Source organism: Zonotrichia leucophrys, chromosome 14 (assembly GCF_028769735.1).
Source record: "Zonotrichia leucophrys gambelii isolate GWCS_2022_RI chromosome 14, RI_Zleu_2.0, whole genome shotgun sequence".
Classification (NCBI taxonomy): domain Eukaryota; kingdom Metazoa; phylum Chordata; class Aves; order Passeriformes; family Passerellidae; genus Zonotrichia; species Zonotrichia leucophrys.
In genome coordinates this window covers 7,351,042-7,369,864 of record NC_088184.1, presented here as the reverse complement: position 1 = coordinate 7,369,864, position 18,823 = coordinate 7,351,042, and the positions used below count along the sequence as shown (strand labels likewise).

The 18,823-nt window shown below is 39.6% G+C and overlaps 1 protein-coding gene across 1 annotated transcript in view; it reads left to right on the top strand.

The window, feature by feature from the left end:
• SNX29 (sorting nexin 29) overlaps positions 1-18,399 on the top strand; it is a 113,409-nt gene extending 95,010 nt beyond the window's left edge. The window contains exon 23 of the mRNA XM_064726331.1: positions 13,043-18,399. Within this exon, the coding sequence (XP_064582401.1) occupies positions 13,043-13,172 (130 nt within the window). The 3' untranslated portion in view covers positions 13,173-18,399. The remainder of the gene's footprint in view (positions 1-13,042) is intronic.
• The last annotated feature ends 424 nt before the right edge of the window (positions 18,400-18,823 follow it).

The following is an 18,823-nucleotide window of genomic DNA, read 5'->3' as shown; positions in this document are numbered from 1 at the left end:
CAGCATGTGGGACCTCTCACACTTTGAATACTAAAACGGTGTCTTTTTGTCCCTTTTCAATCAAACCCCCCAAAATTAATACAGTGTTTTAAAATAGGCACTGAATTTGCAATATAAAAACCCACAAACATATAGAATTATGTTGCATCATAATGCATATTTTGATGTGGCATCCAGGTCATCAAAGACCCAAAAAAAAATCAAAGTGAATATTTTAATTTGGTGTGAAGATAAATTTTTTCTCAGTATATTTTTTTAGCTGCTGAGCAGGTGAGAGTACACTAAATTGCTTCTGTATGACTGCATAATGGGACATGTGGATGGTAGGAGCCATTTACTGCACAGTTGTTCAGGGCTGGCTCAGGTGCCTCACTGTGTCACATGCACACCCCACAGACACCTCTGGTGGAGCTGTGTAATGTTCTTTTCACAATATTTGCCCTTCTTGAGCCAATTTCCTGGCCTTACCCAAATCTGCATGAGTTCCCTGTAATGAATTTGTAATTTTTAAAGCTTACTTTTTGGCCTACTAAATCCTGCAAAACAGTTTGTAATATTTATTCTACAGCTGCATTTAAACTAGCTGATCTATAATTGCTTGTTAAGTTTCTCTTTCTGGAGCTTATTTTAAGAAAATTGCCAGCTTTAGATATTCACAGTCAAATCTCAGCATATGAAGATTGCATAACAGCCAGTTCAGGAGACGTATTTTGGAGAACTTACAGGTAGGGGAAGGGAACCATCTGCAGGTCCCTGACAGAAAACAAGTTTCCAGCAGAAAGTGTTTTGAACACTGTTGATGTGAACATGTTGTTTTGTGAGAAGCCATCTGGCCAGCCAGAGCAGTCTGTGTGCAAGTGCAGATGGATCTGGGATCCAGAACCCTGAGCTGCCTCTGCTGCTCCTCGGGACCAGGCCCTGGGGGCTGCCCTGGGAGGATGTGCTGAGCCCCTGCACCCAGCCAGCCTGGATCCCCAGCTGAGCCCTCTGTGCCAATGGCACGGGGCTGCAAGGAGGAGAAATTCCTCAAGTTCCATTCCCCATGCAGCTGGAAGCAGGGTGCAGGTAGGTGTGATGGCAGGAGGGCTCGGGGCACATGGGATGCTGAGCCTCCCTTATGGGTAAGTTCTCATAGCCCACTGCTATTCTAGTGCTGGTTTTTGAAATTAGAATTTGAAATATACAGCTGAAGGGGGAATTATTTCTTTAAATATATGTTCACAGAATGAATAGAAACTGATTAATGGAACTGAAAGAAACCAAACCAAATAATACTGTATTTATCATATATATTGTATTTATAATATATTTAGAAGTTGCATAGCATGAAATTGTGGCACTTAGATGTTTTTGAAGCCATGCTATTCTCACAAAACTGAGGTTATTTCTACTCCTGTTTTTCTCTAAAGTGTTGAAAGGAACTTAGGGGCTTCTTACTCACTTCAACCAGTCTGCATGGCAAAATATATTACTTAAACTATGCTAGTGTGACCTGCACAAACCCCAGACTGGAGATTTGTGAGTTTAATTCCCTACTTAGTAAAATCTTACATGGAGTCATGAAAGTGATAGACACAGTCTATAACATATGACTCCTGGTACAGACCAGTTGTGGAAATTCAGAGTGTATGATCAAGAGAGACTTTAATTTCACATTTTCAGCTTGAATTCTGTTAACAGGGGAAGCTTGATAGAGATGCTTGCCAACAACACAGACCATTGAAAAATCACTTTTCTTGTGGGAGTTTCTGAAATGTGGGAGAGTAGAAGAACTCCCAGACCAGCATTGGATCACCAAGGCAGCACGTGCAGGGAGAGCAGATTTGGGGGATTTGTTGTTTGGAAGCAGGGTCTGAGCTCTGTGCCCTGCCAGCTTGGCTCTGTCTCCTTGTGGTCAGGCCACAGCTCTGTTCTCTCTTCAGTTCCCAGCCAGCCTTTGCTGTGTCACCAAGCTGCCTTTCTGACACTCTGAAATGCAAAATGGCATTTCCAGGGTTTCTGGTGCAGAAAACCAATGAATGGTCCCTGGAAGTCCCTGCCTGGTGACCGTCCCAGGGCACTGCTGGTGTTTGTCCCCTGCACACCAGGCCTTGGGGCACCAGGAGCTGCTCTGCATTCAGCCAAGGGCCTTTTCCACGTTGGGTGCTTCTCTGTGACATCTGCAAGCACTTTTGGCACAGGATGGCATTTGCAAACAGTGCTGGCATGGTGGATTTCTGTAATGCATTGTCAGAGGTATTGCCAGCTGAGCTCTCAGACATGAGTTTATGATGTTTGCTCCAGATCCCCTGAAATGTCAATATCTGAGAGCAATTGCCCTTGAGAAATCTGTTATGCAGGGGAAAAAAGGGGAATAATTATTGAAAATGCACTGTTCTTTAAATCAGAATGAGTGTGTGCAAATGTATTCCCATATGTAAATTTTACATAATTGCTTGAATGGCAGAATTAGTAGAATGATTTTAAAAAAATAATTTGCTAATGAAACAACATGACTTTTTTTTCCTCTTCATGTAACTGTTAGATTTGGAGTATTGCAAGAAAAAATATTCTGTAATGCTTATTTCACTGGGAATAAAACCAAAGATTAAGTTTAATTACTTTTCCACAGTGGAAGAGATTTTGAGGAATGAAAGAGGCTATGCAGAGGATGGAAAATTAACTTTATTCCTTTCTCTTAGCATATGAAGCAGTAAGGAATAGTCATGAAACTGTGGTTTAGAGCAATCTGTTTATACATCTTATATTGCAGTTTTCCAGTGCTTATTCAAACTCCTTTCTGTGCACCACTGACAGTAATGGATAAATGGATGCATCCCTTCAAATAATAAAACAAATAATCTTCATAAGGGAGGTATCTTTGTACTTTGCATGTATTTGGCTTTAATCCAGACCATAACAAGCTTGTTTATGCCCAACTGCACAGTTTTTCAAAAGGAGGTGGGTTATTTCTTTTCCTTATTTGAACTTGTATTGAAAAATATTGCAGCAGCCATCAGTTTTTCCTGTGAAAACAGCAGGAATTAGCTACAGGCCATCACTGAAATTCAAAACATCCTACAGAAGCTTTGTTCCCTGGTTTTGCTTATCTGCCAGCTGTAAACATAATCCATTCAATTCTGTTGTATTACAGATCCTATTTTTGTGGTATATTTTTAATATGTTTGGTACTTGTGTGGTGGGAGCAGAATTCATGAGCAGTTAGCTGAAATGTCCTAGAATAACTCGATGTAATTAGAGGTACTTGTCTATTAATAACAAAAAATTCATAGTATGCAGCCTTCCTTCCCTGCCATAGCCCTTCACATCATTACCCAGTGGGTAAAGAAGGTGATTTTGGCTGGTTTGTTTTTACTTTAGACTGTTTCAGAGGTCTCCAAATACCTGCTCTGTAGATACAAATGAGGCCACATGTCAGTTCAGAAAGGCCAAATGACCTGAACTCCTGAGGTCTGTGCAGAACAGCAGTGGCAGCATCCCGAGCCAGTGCTGTCCGTGTGCAGCAGCAGGGACGGCTCAGGTTCCACCCTGACCCTGCAGGGCCCAGGGACAGCACCCAGAGGGAACTCTGTGGATTCACTGCCTCAGTCTGACACCAGGCTGAGCTGCTCATTTCCTAATGCACATCTGCTGTCCAGGTTTCTTCAGTTTCCTCTTGCAAATAACCTGGTTTAAACAAATTCCAGGAAGGATTTGTACTGGGATGGGGGGGATCACCATCTCCAAGAGCAGACCAAAGTAATTTTTCTTCAATCTTCACATATTAATTACACAGTGCTTCACAGTTTGATTACCAACAGCAGTATGAAGGTTTATTTTTAGTTTAAGATTTTAGAAGTGTAACACAATTACACTTAAGAGTTTAGTAAAACTCGTGTGTTAAAAAGAGAACTGCTAATCTTTGGGTCTAAAAGTCAGAAATATGGGCCTTGCAAACAGCCAAGTCCATTTCTTACTATTCTGTGTCTATCTGACCTCTGAAATCTTGTTTCTCAAATTTTATTCTTATCTTTAAGGACTCATAAGTTAATTCTTTATAAGAGATTTAATTTATTAGTTTTAATACAGTAAATCTGGTAAATCATATATATACACTGAACAGCCCTAAATGTCTGTCTCTGTTAGAAATCTTTCAGTAGAAGGCTCCTGCATAATAAAAGAGATAAATCCTAAAGCATCAGCTGTTGAGAATAGCCAGGTATGACCAAAGGGAAAGAAAATGGTGTTGGTTTGCAGACTGAGTATTGTATCATATTTTCACTGTTAGGGCTGCAGCTGAGTCAAAATGCATCTAAATCCTAAAGACTCCAAGAAAATCCAGTGCCCAGCATTGCTGAGCACAGGGCAGGGATAAGGTGAGAAGGGTTCCTGTCTGCCTGTGGAGCTGTCACTGCACTCAGGTTCTGTCACCTGAGCCGGGCACAGGGAGCCTCTCTCTGCTGTTCGGGCCAGCACAGGGGAGCTGCAGGCACACAGCTCCCCTCCTGACTGCTGGGGCTGTTCTCCTGCTGGCAAAGCAGAGCTTCCCCAACAGAGAGAAAATTCTGCTCCATCTCACAGCCTGGTGCTGGGCATGAGCACCTGTGACACTGCCCAGTGACCAGGGGCTCCACTGAGCTGCCAAGGCAGGGAAAGGGAGGCACTGGTTACTTCAAAATGGACTTGGAGCATTAAGGTGTCCTCTGTCAAAGCTGGCTGTTCTTCCTAACAGCAAAATCTTCATGTGGCCAAAAGCCACAAAACTCAAAGAAACAAGAGGGGGATTTCATAGGTAATGAGGGAAGTGCCTGTCATCCTGTGATCCTTTGCTAGCTTCCTTCTGGACAAAACTCAGCTGGCCTCCAGAAGCAGATTCTCTGGGCAGCAGCAGCCATTCCCAGGCTTCTCCAGGAGCTGGAACTGGGAAGGTTCAGCAGCTCCCAGCTGCAGCCATGTCACTGCAGCCCTGGAGCTGCACTGCAGTGGCTGCCAGCAGTGACACAGCCATGGCTGCTCACTGCTGTCCTAAATTGATTCTTCTCTAATATTCTGGCAAATATTATTGCAAATCTGATTTATCTTTATTTTGAGCTCTGGCAAAGTTCTGAGTTATAGAAGGACCAAGATGATACACATTTTAAAGGCTGTGAACCTAATGATACCTGGAGAGCTGACCTCAAATTCCAGGAGCTCCTGGCCAGCAATGCACTGTGCATTGAACTCCCACTGGAGTCAGTAGCAAATTTTGCTGCCTGTTAACCTAATTTGGAGTCAAGATGAAAAAAAGGATGAGCTTCATTTATCACAGACATTTTCATTTTACAGAGAAAATAATTAAAACATGATTAAACAGAAAATGTGATTTTGGTTGCTGATTACTGTGGTCACCTTTTTGCTGGCCAGCCTGATGCTTGTTTAGTTTCTGTCTAATCCATCAGGATTGTTGCATCCCAAGCTGGCTCCTGTAGTCATTTACTAGGCAGTGTCATTCTTCCATGAGCTTCCTTTTCTGTCTTGGATTAAATGTAAACATTAGTTCCTGTCTTCATTACCAAGAACAAAGTCAGCATTTCCCTTGTTATTCTGTTGATGGTACTCATTTATTTACATATTTCCCCATCCTGATTACTTTTGTTTATTTAGAGAGCACAGATCTAATTCCACTATACCAAGTCTCAACCCTGTGATTATGTTGCCAGGTGCAGATGTACTTTTTTCTATGGGCTTATCCAAGTCAGTGGGAATTTCTTTTTTTATCTTAGGAATACTGAATAATAGGCTAAAATGAAGAATAATTTAAAAGCTCCCAGGGGCTGAGATTATGGCCTATATTTTTGAGGTTTTTAGGTCATGGATCACTATAAGTATCAAGCTTATGGCTGGAATGCAGTAACATGCCCTTAGTATTTAAAAAATAAAACCCAGGAGGAGTGATTGCTGTAGAGCAGTGCTCTTCACATTACTGTTGTCACCATATTTTCCAGAAAAGTTATGATTATGATTCCTGGAGCAGTTTCTAAGTTTGTTCATTTTTTTATATTCATAGCTGTTATTGTGACATTGATATAAATCGGTCTCTGAGAATGGTCAGAACAGCTCTCTCCTGCCTTTGCACATGTTAATGTCATGTGTAATCTTCATGAGAAATGAAGATACTTCAGAGAAGCAGCTGATACCTCTCAACTTGATGGAGCAATTAAAACTGAAGCACTTCCTTGGAAGATCAAAACAACATGTTTTGATCACAACTTTTCTCCATCATTCCATTTGCTTCCATGGTAATTTTAAAAGAAAGGTCTTATCCTTAAAAATAAAAGAGTGATGGTAATTGTGCAGGTTTTTATGATGGGCAGTTTACTGGCAAAACCCAAGCAAAGAGCACATTATTCCTTTGGAGACTGTTTAAACTCACTGAAAGCTGCACCTGCCAGTGCTTTGGGGCAGATATTCCTGCCTGGCTGAATTGGAATCAGGAAAGAGTTGGGGACAGTGGAGGGACAGAGCCCCTGAGCAGGGACACAGCAGCCAGCTGGCTCCAGCAGGGCCATGGCCCAGGCAGAGCTCAAGCACCAGGAGCTGTTTGCTCCTGAGCCCATGGAAAAACTGGAGCCTGGGAACTGCTGCCCTTCCAGACTGGGGAACTGCTGCCCTTCCAGACTGGGAACTGCTGCTTTTCCAGACTGGGGAACTGCTGCCCTTCCAGACTGGGGAACTGCTGCTCTTCCAGACTGGGAACTGCTGCTCCTCCAGACTGGGGAACTGCTGCTCCTCCAGACTGGGAACTGCTGCAGTTCCAGACTGGGAACTGCTGCTCTTCCCAGGTGCTGAAATCAGGGGGTGCTGAAGGCTGAAGGTCTGATGTGGTAAAGTAAGGCAGGAATATGCACCAAGTTTTTTACTGCCATTAATCTAGTACATTAGTGAGCTCAGGATCAGGTAAATGATAGGGATGAACAGATATGAAGAAATATTTTAAGCTTTCAGATTTTTCCTCTCTGTGCTCTGTGATACTAGCAAAATTAAGCAAATTGGAGTAGACTATAAACCTTTTTTTTTCTTTTTTCCTTTTTTTTTTCCTCCCCAATGCTTGGCATGGAACATGATTAATTATTTACATTTTGTGTGCTGTGTAAGCTAGGTGTGGAGAGCTCGGGGTGTTAATACTTAACTCCTTTTACTGGCTCCACTGGCTTTACTGGTGTCCTGGTGTCTGAGAAGGCATTTGCTGTAAACCTTGTTGTTATGCCCAATGCCAATTGTATTGATTATATGCTGGTTAAAAGCTCATTTGGTAATTAAATTTGTCTGCCCTCCATGTCAAAACCATTGTGTGCAAACAGTTTGTGACTATAGGGAGGAAGTGCCTGCCTGGTAATGCACTGCTGCCTCAGCGTGTGGAAATTGCTACTTGCCAAACAGAAGTTTTAGTTTATTTTCATGTATGATGCATTGTGAATCCTAATGCACATCTTCTGTCTTCCGTTTCCTCAATATTTTCAATAACAATGTATTATAGCTGTCTGTGCTTTCCTTAAAGATAATTATTAGCAGGAAAACCCAAATCCAGGAACTGAACACTGTTCTGAGAGCAAATCTCACCTTTTGTTATTACATGAACAACCCTGGATCATGTTCTGCTTCTGAGCCTCTTGTTCATGAAATCCCCTTTTGAGGATTTCAAAATGGGGGTGGTGGATGTGCTGCTCACACAGAGCAGGAGAATGAGTAGAGCTGAATGTTGGTGATTTCCAGATGGAAATGGATGGAACAGCCAAACTTCCTGCCTTTCAACTAAGCACAGGAGTGCAAAAACCAAATATTTAAGTTATAAATGAATGTAAATATGTGAGTAGTGGTCTCTGGCTTCCTAGTTAGCTGGGCAGGGGTCGTTTGTCAGAGCAGTGTCCATGCATTGCCTTATTCTGTCTGGGGCATCACAAAACCTGGGGAGTCACCATTCCCACTGTGCACTGGAAAGCCCAGGAATGAGAGTATTGAGTACTGCTTAGATGGAAAGTGATGAAAGGTCACCTTTGCAGGGTTCTGAGCCTTTCCTGAGTGAAAGAGTAGAACACAGATATTATTCAGTCATAGAACTATTAGACACAGTAACCATCTCAGTATGCCAACTTCAAAATGAAGTTAGCAGGGAAAAATGTTGTGTTGTGAGAGTCAAGTACAGTGTCATGGTTTACAGGAAAATTCAAATGACAGTGAAGATGTTGATGAAGAAAGTCTTCATGCTTTATGGAAACTGAATTGTAGCATGTGAATGTTCAAGTCAGGGTAATTTGAATTGTAACAAACAGAAACATGATTATGTGTCATTATTTCACTGCAAGAAGAGATCAAATACACCATGAGTGTAGAAGTGTGTATGTGGAAGTAAAGGAGCTGTACATTAACCAAATGGTTGGACAGAGTATTAGAATTAATGCTTTTCATTTCTTGAAATTTCATTTCAGATCTAATCTTGATGGGAAATGATTATTCAGTTTGTAACCTGACAACTTTGCTCTAATAGTGTCTTCAGGATTTTCAGTGTTGAAGTGTGCTATAGAGGGATTGTCTTTCTATCTCTTCTGTTAATAACTGACTCTTTAAACATCCAAATCAGACATTTATATTAATAAATGGAGATCACAGTTTCTCATTAATAATTATATTTAATTTCTACAAAATTGGGAGCGGTGGCAGAAAATGTGTCTCCAATTATTTTTACACTTCACCAACTGGCACTAGGATTTTACCCAGTTGGCTGCAAAGCAGGAGTTAATACAGTATCTGAAATGATTTGATGAATTCAGAATCTTACTTAATAATGCCACTAAACAGGTGTCTTATCTGATTTTAATTGGCAGAAGGTGCTGAGATATGTTGCATTGGCAAGTCAGAATTAGTTCTCAATTGTCTAATAAGGATCTCCTGATATGGGTGTTGCTGACAGGACCTTTTTGAGGAGCTGCCTGCCTGAGCACCACATTAAGTGTTGAGGTTATTACCAGAATTAGATTATTATAATGACTAACAAAGAATTAATAACACAAGAAGCTGGCAAAAGTCACCAACTTTACCTGGCAGTGAATGCCTTTTTTCATGAAGTGTTTAACATAACTGAAGTAAAACTAGAATTATGAATGTCTCCAGAGAGGCATTTACGTGTGAGATAGATCTATAGATAGATACATGAAATGCCTGATCCTGAGCTTTGCTACACTCCCAAGATGTGCTTATTCTGTTCTCTGATCTCTGGCTGATACAGAAGTATCTCCAATTGCAGATATGTTACACTATTTTTATCAGAAACTTCTCTCTCTAATTTTATCCTGAAGAATAGGCATTGAGATGGGAAATAAATTTCTTCATGTAAGCGCTCACAACATCAGCCAAGAGAATGCTGCAGTTCCATGTACTGAGTATGTAAAGAAACCCCACAAAATACAGTTTGCATTTGGATACAGGGAGAGCAATAAATCAAAGGTATGAATAAACCAGCAGCTGATGAAAAGGACCGGTTATTTTAAGCTATTTTCTATAGATGCACCTCAGGCAGAACTTGACACCAAGACAAAATCAATGAAACTGAATCGTTTGCCAAACAAACGCTGGGCAGATCAATCAGGAATGCTTAAAAGCTAAACAATGACCCCGTGGGAAGGAGGAATTGATTGCCTCGGCAAGTTGCTGTTTTCTTCAGAATGGGCCAAGGTGAGAATGTAGAAAAGAACTTGAGCCTTTAATATGTGGACATTCCACTGCTGAAGAGGGCAGTGCCTGGCAAGCCTCTCTGCCTGGACCCTGCTGAGGCTTCTGTGGCGCAGAAGGAACAGAATGAAAAGCAGAATGTTTGTTAAAGCCAAACAGGTGTAGCTGGGACAGGTGTAGGCTTAGATAAATTGTGAACTTACCTCAGGGACTTGGGGAGCAGGGCTGGGAGAGTTACTGCAGCACAGCTACTCCCTGGTTTAGATTTAGGTATTTTGAATTTGTATTTTAATGTGAGTAAAACAATCAACTAGAGGCTAACTCAGACCCCCAGACTAACCTAGGGACTGTTTTTACTGAGTGTGACAAACAAGGATCTGCAAACCTTGTAGGTAATGGCTTATTCATCCTTCCTCATCCCAAACAGTGGGTGGCAAAAAGATTTGTCTCAATTCCATCTTCATGTGCATTTGCCAGAAATACAGACAGAATCACATTAAGGTCTTCATGCTTCTGCCCAAGAGTCTGTGGGATATTTGACCCCTTGAACTGTCAATGCATTTAGAAAGTGTCTTGGTTAGTGCCAGAGACTGTGAAGGTATTGTTCTACTTCTAGGCCAGAACGAAATTATTAAATCTAATAACAGAAGACACAATAGAGGGGAGATGACTCTTTGCCTCCTACTTGCTTACCTTGTGTTTTGGGTTGGTCATTTTGGCAAGAAAGCCAGAGCTGAAGCAGGAAAGTGAGATGGGTGGTTCTCCCATCAGGTTTGGAAAAAGGGAGGATGAAAAGGGGGCTGAAAGGCCCTTAAATTTATGGCTCTTTTAATACTTGAAAGTTTTTACCCATAGAACATCTGTTTCCATGGAAGTTGATCAATTCAATTTCAGCTCCAGTTTTCTTTTCATGCTGGATGCATGAAGCTGTAATTCCTCAGCTATACATTGATTTCTGTAAACCTACATTAGATAATGATGTGTCTTAGATTGTCATTATAAAAATTAGCTAAGAGATTTAAGATAAATTAATCTCTAATTTAGTTATTAGATATATCATGTTGTGGAGTAGCATCATTTAAATTAGCAGAATTACTTGCAATTTCTGTCCTTTGCTCACAGACATTGGTGTTCATGTAATTACCCCGAAATGACCTGATTACCTCAGCCCTGCCAGACTGAAATTAATTCATCTCTCTTCATTTTAGGGGAGCTCCTTCTGCCCCTTTTGCCCTTTTCCCTCTGAGTAGCTTTGCTCCATTGGGCTGGCACTGATGTCGTTTTGGGGACATGCCAGCAGGAGGAGCTTGTGCATTAGAATGTGCTTTCCATAAAGCAATCACCAAATTACAGTAATTGCACTCCACTCGTGCTCTGTGCTGCCAGGTAAACCCCTTGTACCTGCCAGGGATCCCCTGTGCCTCACACAGCCAAAGCTCTGCCAGCAGTGCCCACTGTGCTGGGAATTAACCTACTTTAGATGAGCAAAGCCCAATGAGGTGAACATTTCATTTTATTCCATTATATGTTTGATGTTTAGATTATTTTACATTTACATGTTCTGAAAAATACATGTGTTAAAACAAAATCACAACCCTCTGAAGTCAATGTCACATGCTCTCTTTTACAAGAATTACAGTATCAACACTGCATTGCTCAATTTTATAAATAGTATAAAAATTATGAGTAATAATATTCATGTTACTAAAAGAAATCCATGGTAATGAGCACAGCTGAAATTGGATTCACATGATCAGAATTCTCTACAGCAACTTAGATAGCATTGCTGAGTTTCAGAGTAAGAAACTGTAGGGTCACAGTTGGAAGTCCAATTATCCTTGGCTACCAAGAATTAATAACATAGGCTAAATTAATTTTTAGCCTTTTTATTTTAGTGACAAGGAAAATAAGGAATTAAAGATCTAACATATTAATCAGGTTATTGAAGAGGAGGAGGAGGTATGTCACAGGTATTTTATGAATTTTTTCACACAAAGAACTTCTAAGTTACCTTGGAAGACTAAATACTATAATAGGAATGTGGTGAATCTTGCTTTAGGAAAATCCTTTATTATTTTAACTAAAGCTATTTCAGAGTTTTCTGCTTAGAAATTTGACCAGCTAAATACTCTGCCATTAATAAACCCTCAAAACTTTATTTTCTGTTGCTTAGCATCTGAACTGAACATAACTTTTCCATACTGTGTTTTTCTCTTCCCTTTGTGGGGGCAGCTGTGTGTGCACTGTAGTTCTGAAGCCAAAGGCAGGGCAGGACAGCTGCCCTTCTTGCAGGAGTGCTCTGTGAGTGAATTTTCCAGCCAATCCCAGGACTTGGTAAAGGCTTTTGCTTTGCTGACATCTCTCCCATGTGGGTGCTCCAAATGCCTCAGTGGGGCCTGAGTGTGCCTGTGGCTCTGGCAGGAGGGACTGGCCTGTCTGTGAGAAAGGTCACTCTGCAGGAAAAGAAACTGCACAGAGAACTTTGGGGATTGTTTTAAAATATGTCTGTGTTTGTTTAATATGGCTGGAAGTGCAGATGAGCAATTTCTCCTTTCTGGACTTGTTATCACAGTCTGAAGATAGATATTATAAAGTTGGGGTTTTTCACTTAGGAAAATAAGCTTGGCTTTGTTTGCTGTGTAATTTTATTGCTTGGCTGAGTTGCTAAATCCAAAACTTAGTTTTATTTATTGATGTGTGTGTAAGTAGTTTAATTAAAAACCATGTGGAGTCGTGTAAAAGAATGGCAAAAGTACAATGCTATCCCTTTATACTGTAGTTTTCCGAGGAGTCTATAGCCTGAATGTCACCTAGGTAAGCTGGAATTTTCTGTTACTGCTTGTTTTTGAACTTAATGTACTTCTCAGAGTCTTTTGCAAAAGGCTCATTCATGTAAGACTGTAGTCTGTTGTGGGTCAGGAGAGACTGAAGAATTCAGGGATGTATTACCAATGTACTTCATCATGTAATGATACATCCATCCATGATTAGAGGATCGTTAATTGAGCATCATCCAAGCTCGTCTATTTTGCTTGTACTTTTATCACTTCAGAATGCTTTTCCCACCATTTCTGATCTGCAACTCATGGAGATCCGCTTTTATCCTGTAACTTGCAATCTTCCATAAAATATTGAAAGTTCTACTAGTTCTCATTTCTGAAAGAGCCCATTCTGTAATTCACACTTGAGACACCAGTAGAAAGAATGCAATTCCGTGGTGTTGAAGATGTGTGCTGTACTTCGCAGTCATGTGCCAGGCTCTCATAACACATCTGCTTTTTTCATGTTGGAAGTAACTACACAACAACTTCCATAGAACATAAATGAGCTGTTCTGTGTTTGTTTTTTGTCTCCCTAGTGATATCCCAGCCTCTGGAGAAGCAGTGAGCAAAAGCAATCGCTCCAGAGTGAGCACGCGCTTCCCCAAACTGTCGCGCAGCCACCCCCGGGAGCCGCGGAGCCTGGAGCCTCAGAGCGGGGACCTGTGACCCTGCTGCCCTTGGCACCGTGGGCAGCACTTCTGGCAGTGCTTCTGTCATCCCTTCCCAGCCTGTATTTATAATTTAAGCTCCTGAAGAGACTACAGCTGCATCAACTTAAATCCTGAAAAGAGACATTCATTACCAAGGGTCATATCCTGATTAACTACTTTGGAAGGCAGCAATCACTTTCTCAAAGAATACGAGGGCTCTTCACGAGAGCTCAGCAAACTGCTCGGCGTTTCCTTTGTTTTGTAAAGCTGCACTGCACAAATTCTCCTTTGTTCCTCTGAAGTCCTTCTGTCACAATGAATTCCTTGTTTGTATTATGTTGTCCCTTTTCCGTGTACAGTTTTCTGTTCCAGAGAGATGTGGGCTTCATGTCAAGACAATTTTTTTTCTCCTTAGAAGAACCTTTATGATTATCACTACTTAATATGTCAGAAGGATGTACTTAAAAGAACCTCACTAATTTATTACCTTTTGTAAATAGAAAGACTGGGTTGTTTTGGTTTTTTTATTGTCAACCTCTGACACATAAAGGTTTTTAAAAAAACTTCACCATGTAGATGATGAGAAAAACATTACAGGTGGAAAAATAGCTTTTGTACATTTCTAGATAGATAGTCTCAATAGCATTCATCTGAGGGAAGTAATTCTTTAAAATCAGAGAATGTAATTATTTTTAGTGAAATTTCACTCTTGCTGTAAGGCAGGTGCAATATTATTCATTTCTACAAACCACCACAAGGATACACAAAAGTAATGTGGTACAAAACAGTGCTTTTAAGTCTTGGATTATATTTTGTTATTAATTTGTGGTTTATGTTACAGAACAGTCCATCATTAACAGGGCAGGGTGGAATTCTCAGTCGGATTTTGTAATACCCTTCACATGGTGATACTTAAAAATTGCCTGTAATGAAAGTGCCTGTTACCCATCACCTCTTTCTGAAAAGTAATTTGTAATGCTACTACTGTAAGAGTAACTAAAAAATTGACAAGGATTGTTACAAGTGATGGAAGTCCTGAAATGGATTAACTGGAATCCAGTTCAGCATCCATTAGCTGCACTGCCATAGGCAGTTAATTATGTTTTAGCTATCTTCTTCTCTTCATTAAGTTGAAGCAGTGTATGTTCAAATTTTCTATTAATTGTGTTCTAGTTTTCCTTTATGTAAGAACATCATTCCTCTCAGAAGTTTTTTTGGATAACGTTACTTAAATTGATGTATCTTGTCATTTTACTATCCATTCATTATATTAAATTTTCACATCTTATATTATTCTCCAGGAAAAAAACAAGCTGATGATTAATAACAGATTTTGTACCTCGGTGCTTTATAAAGTTCCAGCAAACTGGAATTTGTGTTCTGCAGTGCTGTGAGCAGTGAGTGCTGTTTGGGCAGGTCAGTGCTCAGTTGTTTCCAGTGGCTCCTCTCAGGTGAGAAAGGCTTTGTTACCCACAGGGAGCGGCCTGAGCAGGGTTCCCAGCACTGGAATGTGGAACTGCCAGACTGCACTCAACAGCAAAATGTGGCAGAGAGGAGTGGGATTCACTCTCCAGGTCAGAAATTTCAGTAGGTGAAATACCACTAAGTAAAACCACATCACAGAAATGAACCAGTATTTCCCAGTCAGTAAGGGATGTCAGGTACCACACAGACACAGAGAAAAGCCCAAAGGCCAGCCTGGGAGCTCCCTGCTGTGTGTTCATTAACAAATTAATTACCCTTGGTGTTTTGTGTTAGTTACAGTGGGACACTCAAGAAGAAAGCAAAGTGAGTAGATTGGCAGTTAAGTATCTTCTCCAAACTCTTCAGCCTGATGCACTGCTGATGATTTAACTTGTCTTTGTTGGAAAGAGAAGTAGCTGTAATGATGGTCCCACTTTGATACAATTTTAACTCATTTTTCAGAAAGTGGAGACTTGGTTAGTAGAAATATGGCACATATACTAACACTGAATTGCAAGTAAATTTGAAAGAAAACACTGTGTGGAAACCTTTGTGGTGTATCTGTTACATGAAGCTGTATTCATTTTCAAAAAATAATTCACAGATTCAAGTACTTATTCAGCAAACTGCAAATGGTAAGGAATTTCATTTACTGCAGACTGAATTTCTTTTTAGTTGTTTAAAAGGACTTTTTTGTATCTGCATTTGGCTCTTAAAATTATTTCATTCCTGATTATCTTTCTTCTTGTAATTTTTAAAGTATGTATGTAGATCACATAAAGATACTAAACTTGTTTACCATGTACAAATTGCTCTTTGTTAACTTTAGCTGAATTGTGTATCAGCTGCTAAGATGACAGCCTGCAAACAATGTTCACTTGGTGATACAAGATACCATCATGGGTGCATTAGTAATCCTTTCAAAAGCTCTGCTAAAATCCCAGCAAATAATCAAATGAAAGCCTTTCTTCACAAGGTGGCATTCCCACTTTATACCCCTGGTTCTGTAGAAGACTGCAGAGGTACCTGTAAGAGTGTCAGTAAGTGCCTACTGACAGGAATGCCCAAATTTTTACCACCTCAAGGCATTCTGAGAGTCCTGTATATCTGTTACAAATCCCACTTCTGTTCCTTCACCAGAACCAGCAAAGCCTCTTGAGGAAAGTTGACCAGTTGGTATTAGGAACCCCAAGTAAGTGCATTATTCATCTGAAATCGCTGTAACAATGATTCTGCCAGTTGGAGTGATTTTATCAGCTTATCCTGTTCACCCAATTCCATCCAGTTACAATTTTTGTACAGCTCTAAACTTCCTTTGGCTGACTCACAGCTCTTCAGCCCCTGTCTGTGCTCAGTGGGCAGCTCACAATGAGCTGCTGGGTTCATTACTAATGAATTATTAATTAATTCATTACTGACCCTTCCTGCTGGCACCAGTGGCCAGTGCTGTAATCCCAGGATGAGGATTGGGACAGGCTGGGCCCTGGAGCTGTTCCTGGCTGGTAGAGCCAGCCTAGAGCAATTTGTGGTCTTGTTAGCATTTCATTCCTGCTTTGTCTTTGGATCAGGGCTTTTCCTCTGCATCCTTTAGTGACTGTTCAAAATAAACTGTAAAAAAGTGGCACAATTTCTGCTGTAGTGCTGCTGTCCAGTCACCTCCACCATGAACCCTTCCCTAAGAAACAGAGCAGGCAGAGCTCTTCCAGCTTTTGCAGATGTCTCCATCAGTATTCACAGACTGACTGTGGTTTTTCAGAATCTCATTTATTTAGAGATTCTCTCATTCATTATAGAGAATGCAATGTGTCGACTTGGCTTTTGCAAATTAAATCAAAGTTTTCAATAATAATAATAATAGTAATAAATCTGCAAGGTTCATATGAGGCAGGATATTGACGTAGCTATAAAGGCTTAAATTGATATGTCCATTAAGTCACATATTCTTAGGAAGATAATAATTTCAAAGCCAGTCTTTTAAATGGAATATATTGTTGATGTGATAGTTGTAATCAAATTATGCTACCTTACAGAATCTACTGCAAGTCATAAACCATTGTGATTGAATTAATACAAGCATTTAGAGAAAGAACAGAATGGTATTAAAGATTACTGGCTCAAAATTGTGACCTATTGCTAAGGTGGGGTGTTTCTTTGTAGCACTCATGTTTTATTGTACAGGATAATATCTACATGGTAGCTGTCAAATTAATTAATACAAACCCTCTAACAATGGGGTTGACTGACTCAGAGCAGCAAGCTAATAATAAATGAGACTTGGTGAATCCCCAGTGAACTAATGATGCTTCTGCCAGGACATATTAATGATTAGGAACCTGGTATTTTATTACCAGAATCAGTAATTGGTGCTTTCTGATATTGATGTCATTATTTTTCCTTCAAAGAATGCAGGGATCTCAGATCTGCTAGAAGTTTTGTGCCATTGCAAAGGTTCAAACCTCCCACCCCAAGAGGTTTTCCATCCAATGTCCTAGAACTGTGGGAACAGATAATATATACCTGTGGATAGAAATACAGTTACCTGCTTGAAATTACAGTGAGAAACCTGTGGAACATCTGTTTAAAAGGAAAAAATCCCACTTTTTGACCAAATCCTGCTGCTATACACCCTTGCAAATCTCAGAAGCAGCCTTAGGCTCCTCCAGCTGGAACTCTAGGGTATATGAAAATAAACCTGTTCCACACACAAACACATTTTTCTCCTTGGAAACAACAGTAATGCTTCTGAATTGGATCTTGAGTCACTTCTGGAAAAGTGATTAAACAATTCAAGAAAGTAAAGGATTTCCCTCCTTCATTTTCTATAGGTTAGGGTATTTCAGTCAGCACCCTGCATCACATGGAATATTAACTTGATTATTGTTTTGGAAGTTTGGTAGTTTCACAGCATTCTGTATTCAAAGAAACACTTTACTATAGGAAAATATCTATATGAAATACAAAATTAAACTATTGATTAACCTGCTTGTGTTTCACATTTTGAATGGAAGGTAAACCACTTGTTCTACAGTGGTGTGACACTGTACATTTCAATTTATTTCTCACTCTACACTAACTGTATTTTTATGATCCAGTTATAGAGAACTTAGATTATTTATGAATTCCTTCTACAAAAATTATGAGGGCATAGTTCTAATCAATATTGATGGCTTAGTTTTTCATTCATAGTGGCATGAATTTATTCTAGACAATAGCACTGAAATGTTTAGAAAGGAGTGACTTTTCCAAATTTACAAATTGCTGCAAATAACCAGACTTAAAAAAAACAAACCTGTTTTTTATCACATCAAAACAGAATTTATTGCACTTCCCTGTAGAGGAATGAGTTCCTTTAACAAGATTTCAGAAACCATCTCCATGCTATGACAGTAGTTAAACTGTGGGAAGTGGGTTTTTTGAGTGTTAATCATTTAAGACACTAAACATTATAAAAATGTAAGTGTGGTTGAAAATACAGTTCTGAAAGGCTGTGCTTTACCTTCTTAGTTAGCACTGAGATGAAGAACTCAGTGTCTTGGAGTTGGGACCAAACCTGTTGGCAACTGAAGAAGCTGAATTTCCTTCTTGACCTAGGGGAGTTATTTTTTTTTTTTTTGTTGTTACTATTAAACTGTAGAAAAGGTATTATTAATTAAGCATATATATGTACAATATTCACATAAGTATTAATAAACTGTAATATTATTTTAACTTGCTATGCTAATGTTTATATATAGAATTTTTAAGCAAATGTGTATATATATAAAATTTTCTAAATACTTTCTTGGTTTTTTTTTAATATCCTGTGGTAATTTTATTGTAACCAGGTAAAAATATGCTACTTTACCAAGAAGAAAATAAAAAATAACATCTTTTCTTTGAAGCAGAGTGTTTGTTTCTACATCCTATTTGTCCTATTCAGTTGTTTTGTAATTTCATCTTTGATTTATGTTCATTTTTTCAGTGTATTTCTAGAATGATGTATGCTCATAACAGACTTTGTTCAAATCTTATTTCTTCACATGAGAAGTAATATTTATTGAAAATCATCTCAAACACTTCAGTTTATAATCACATTGGATAAATCACTCAAACAGGAAGGCAAACAATGCCAGGCAATGCCACCACATTTGTGAGGTTTGGCATTTTTACATTCAGAGTCCACATCTGAATGTTTGATTTCCTTTTATTGCACCATGATACAGC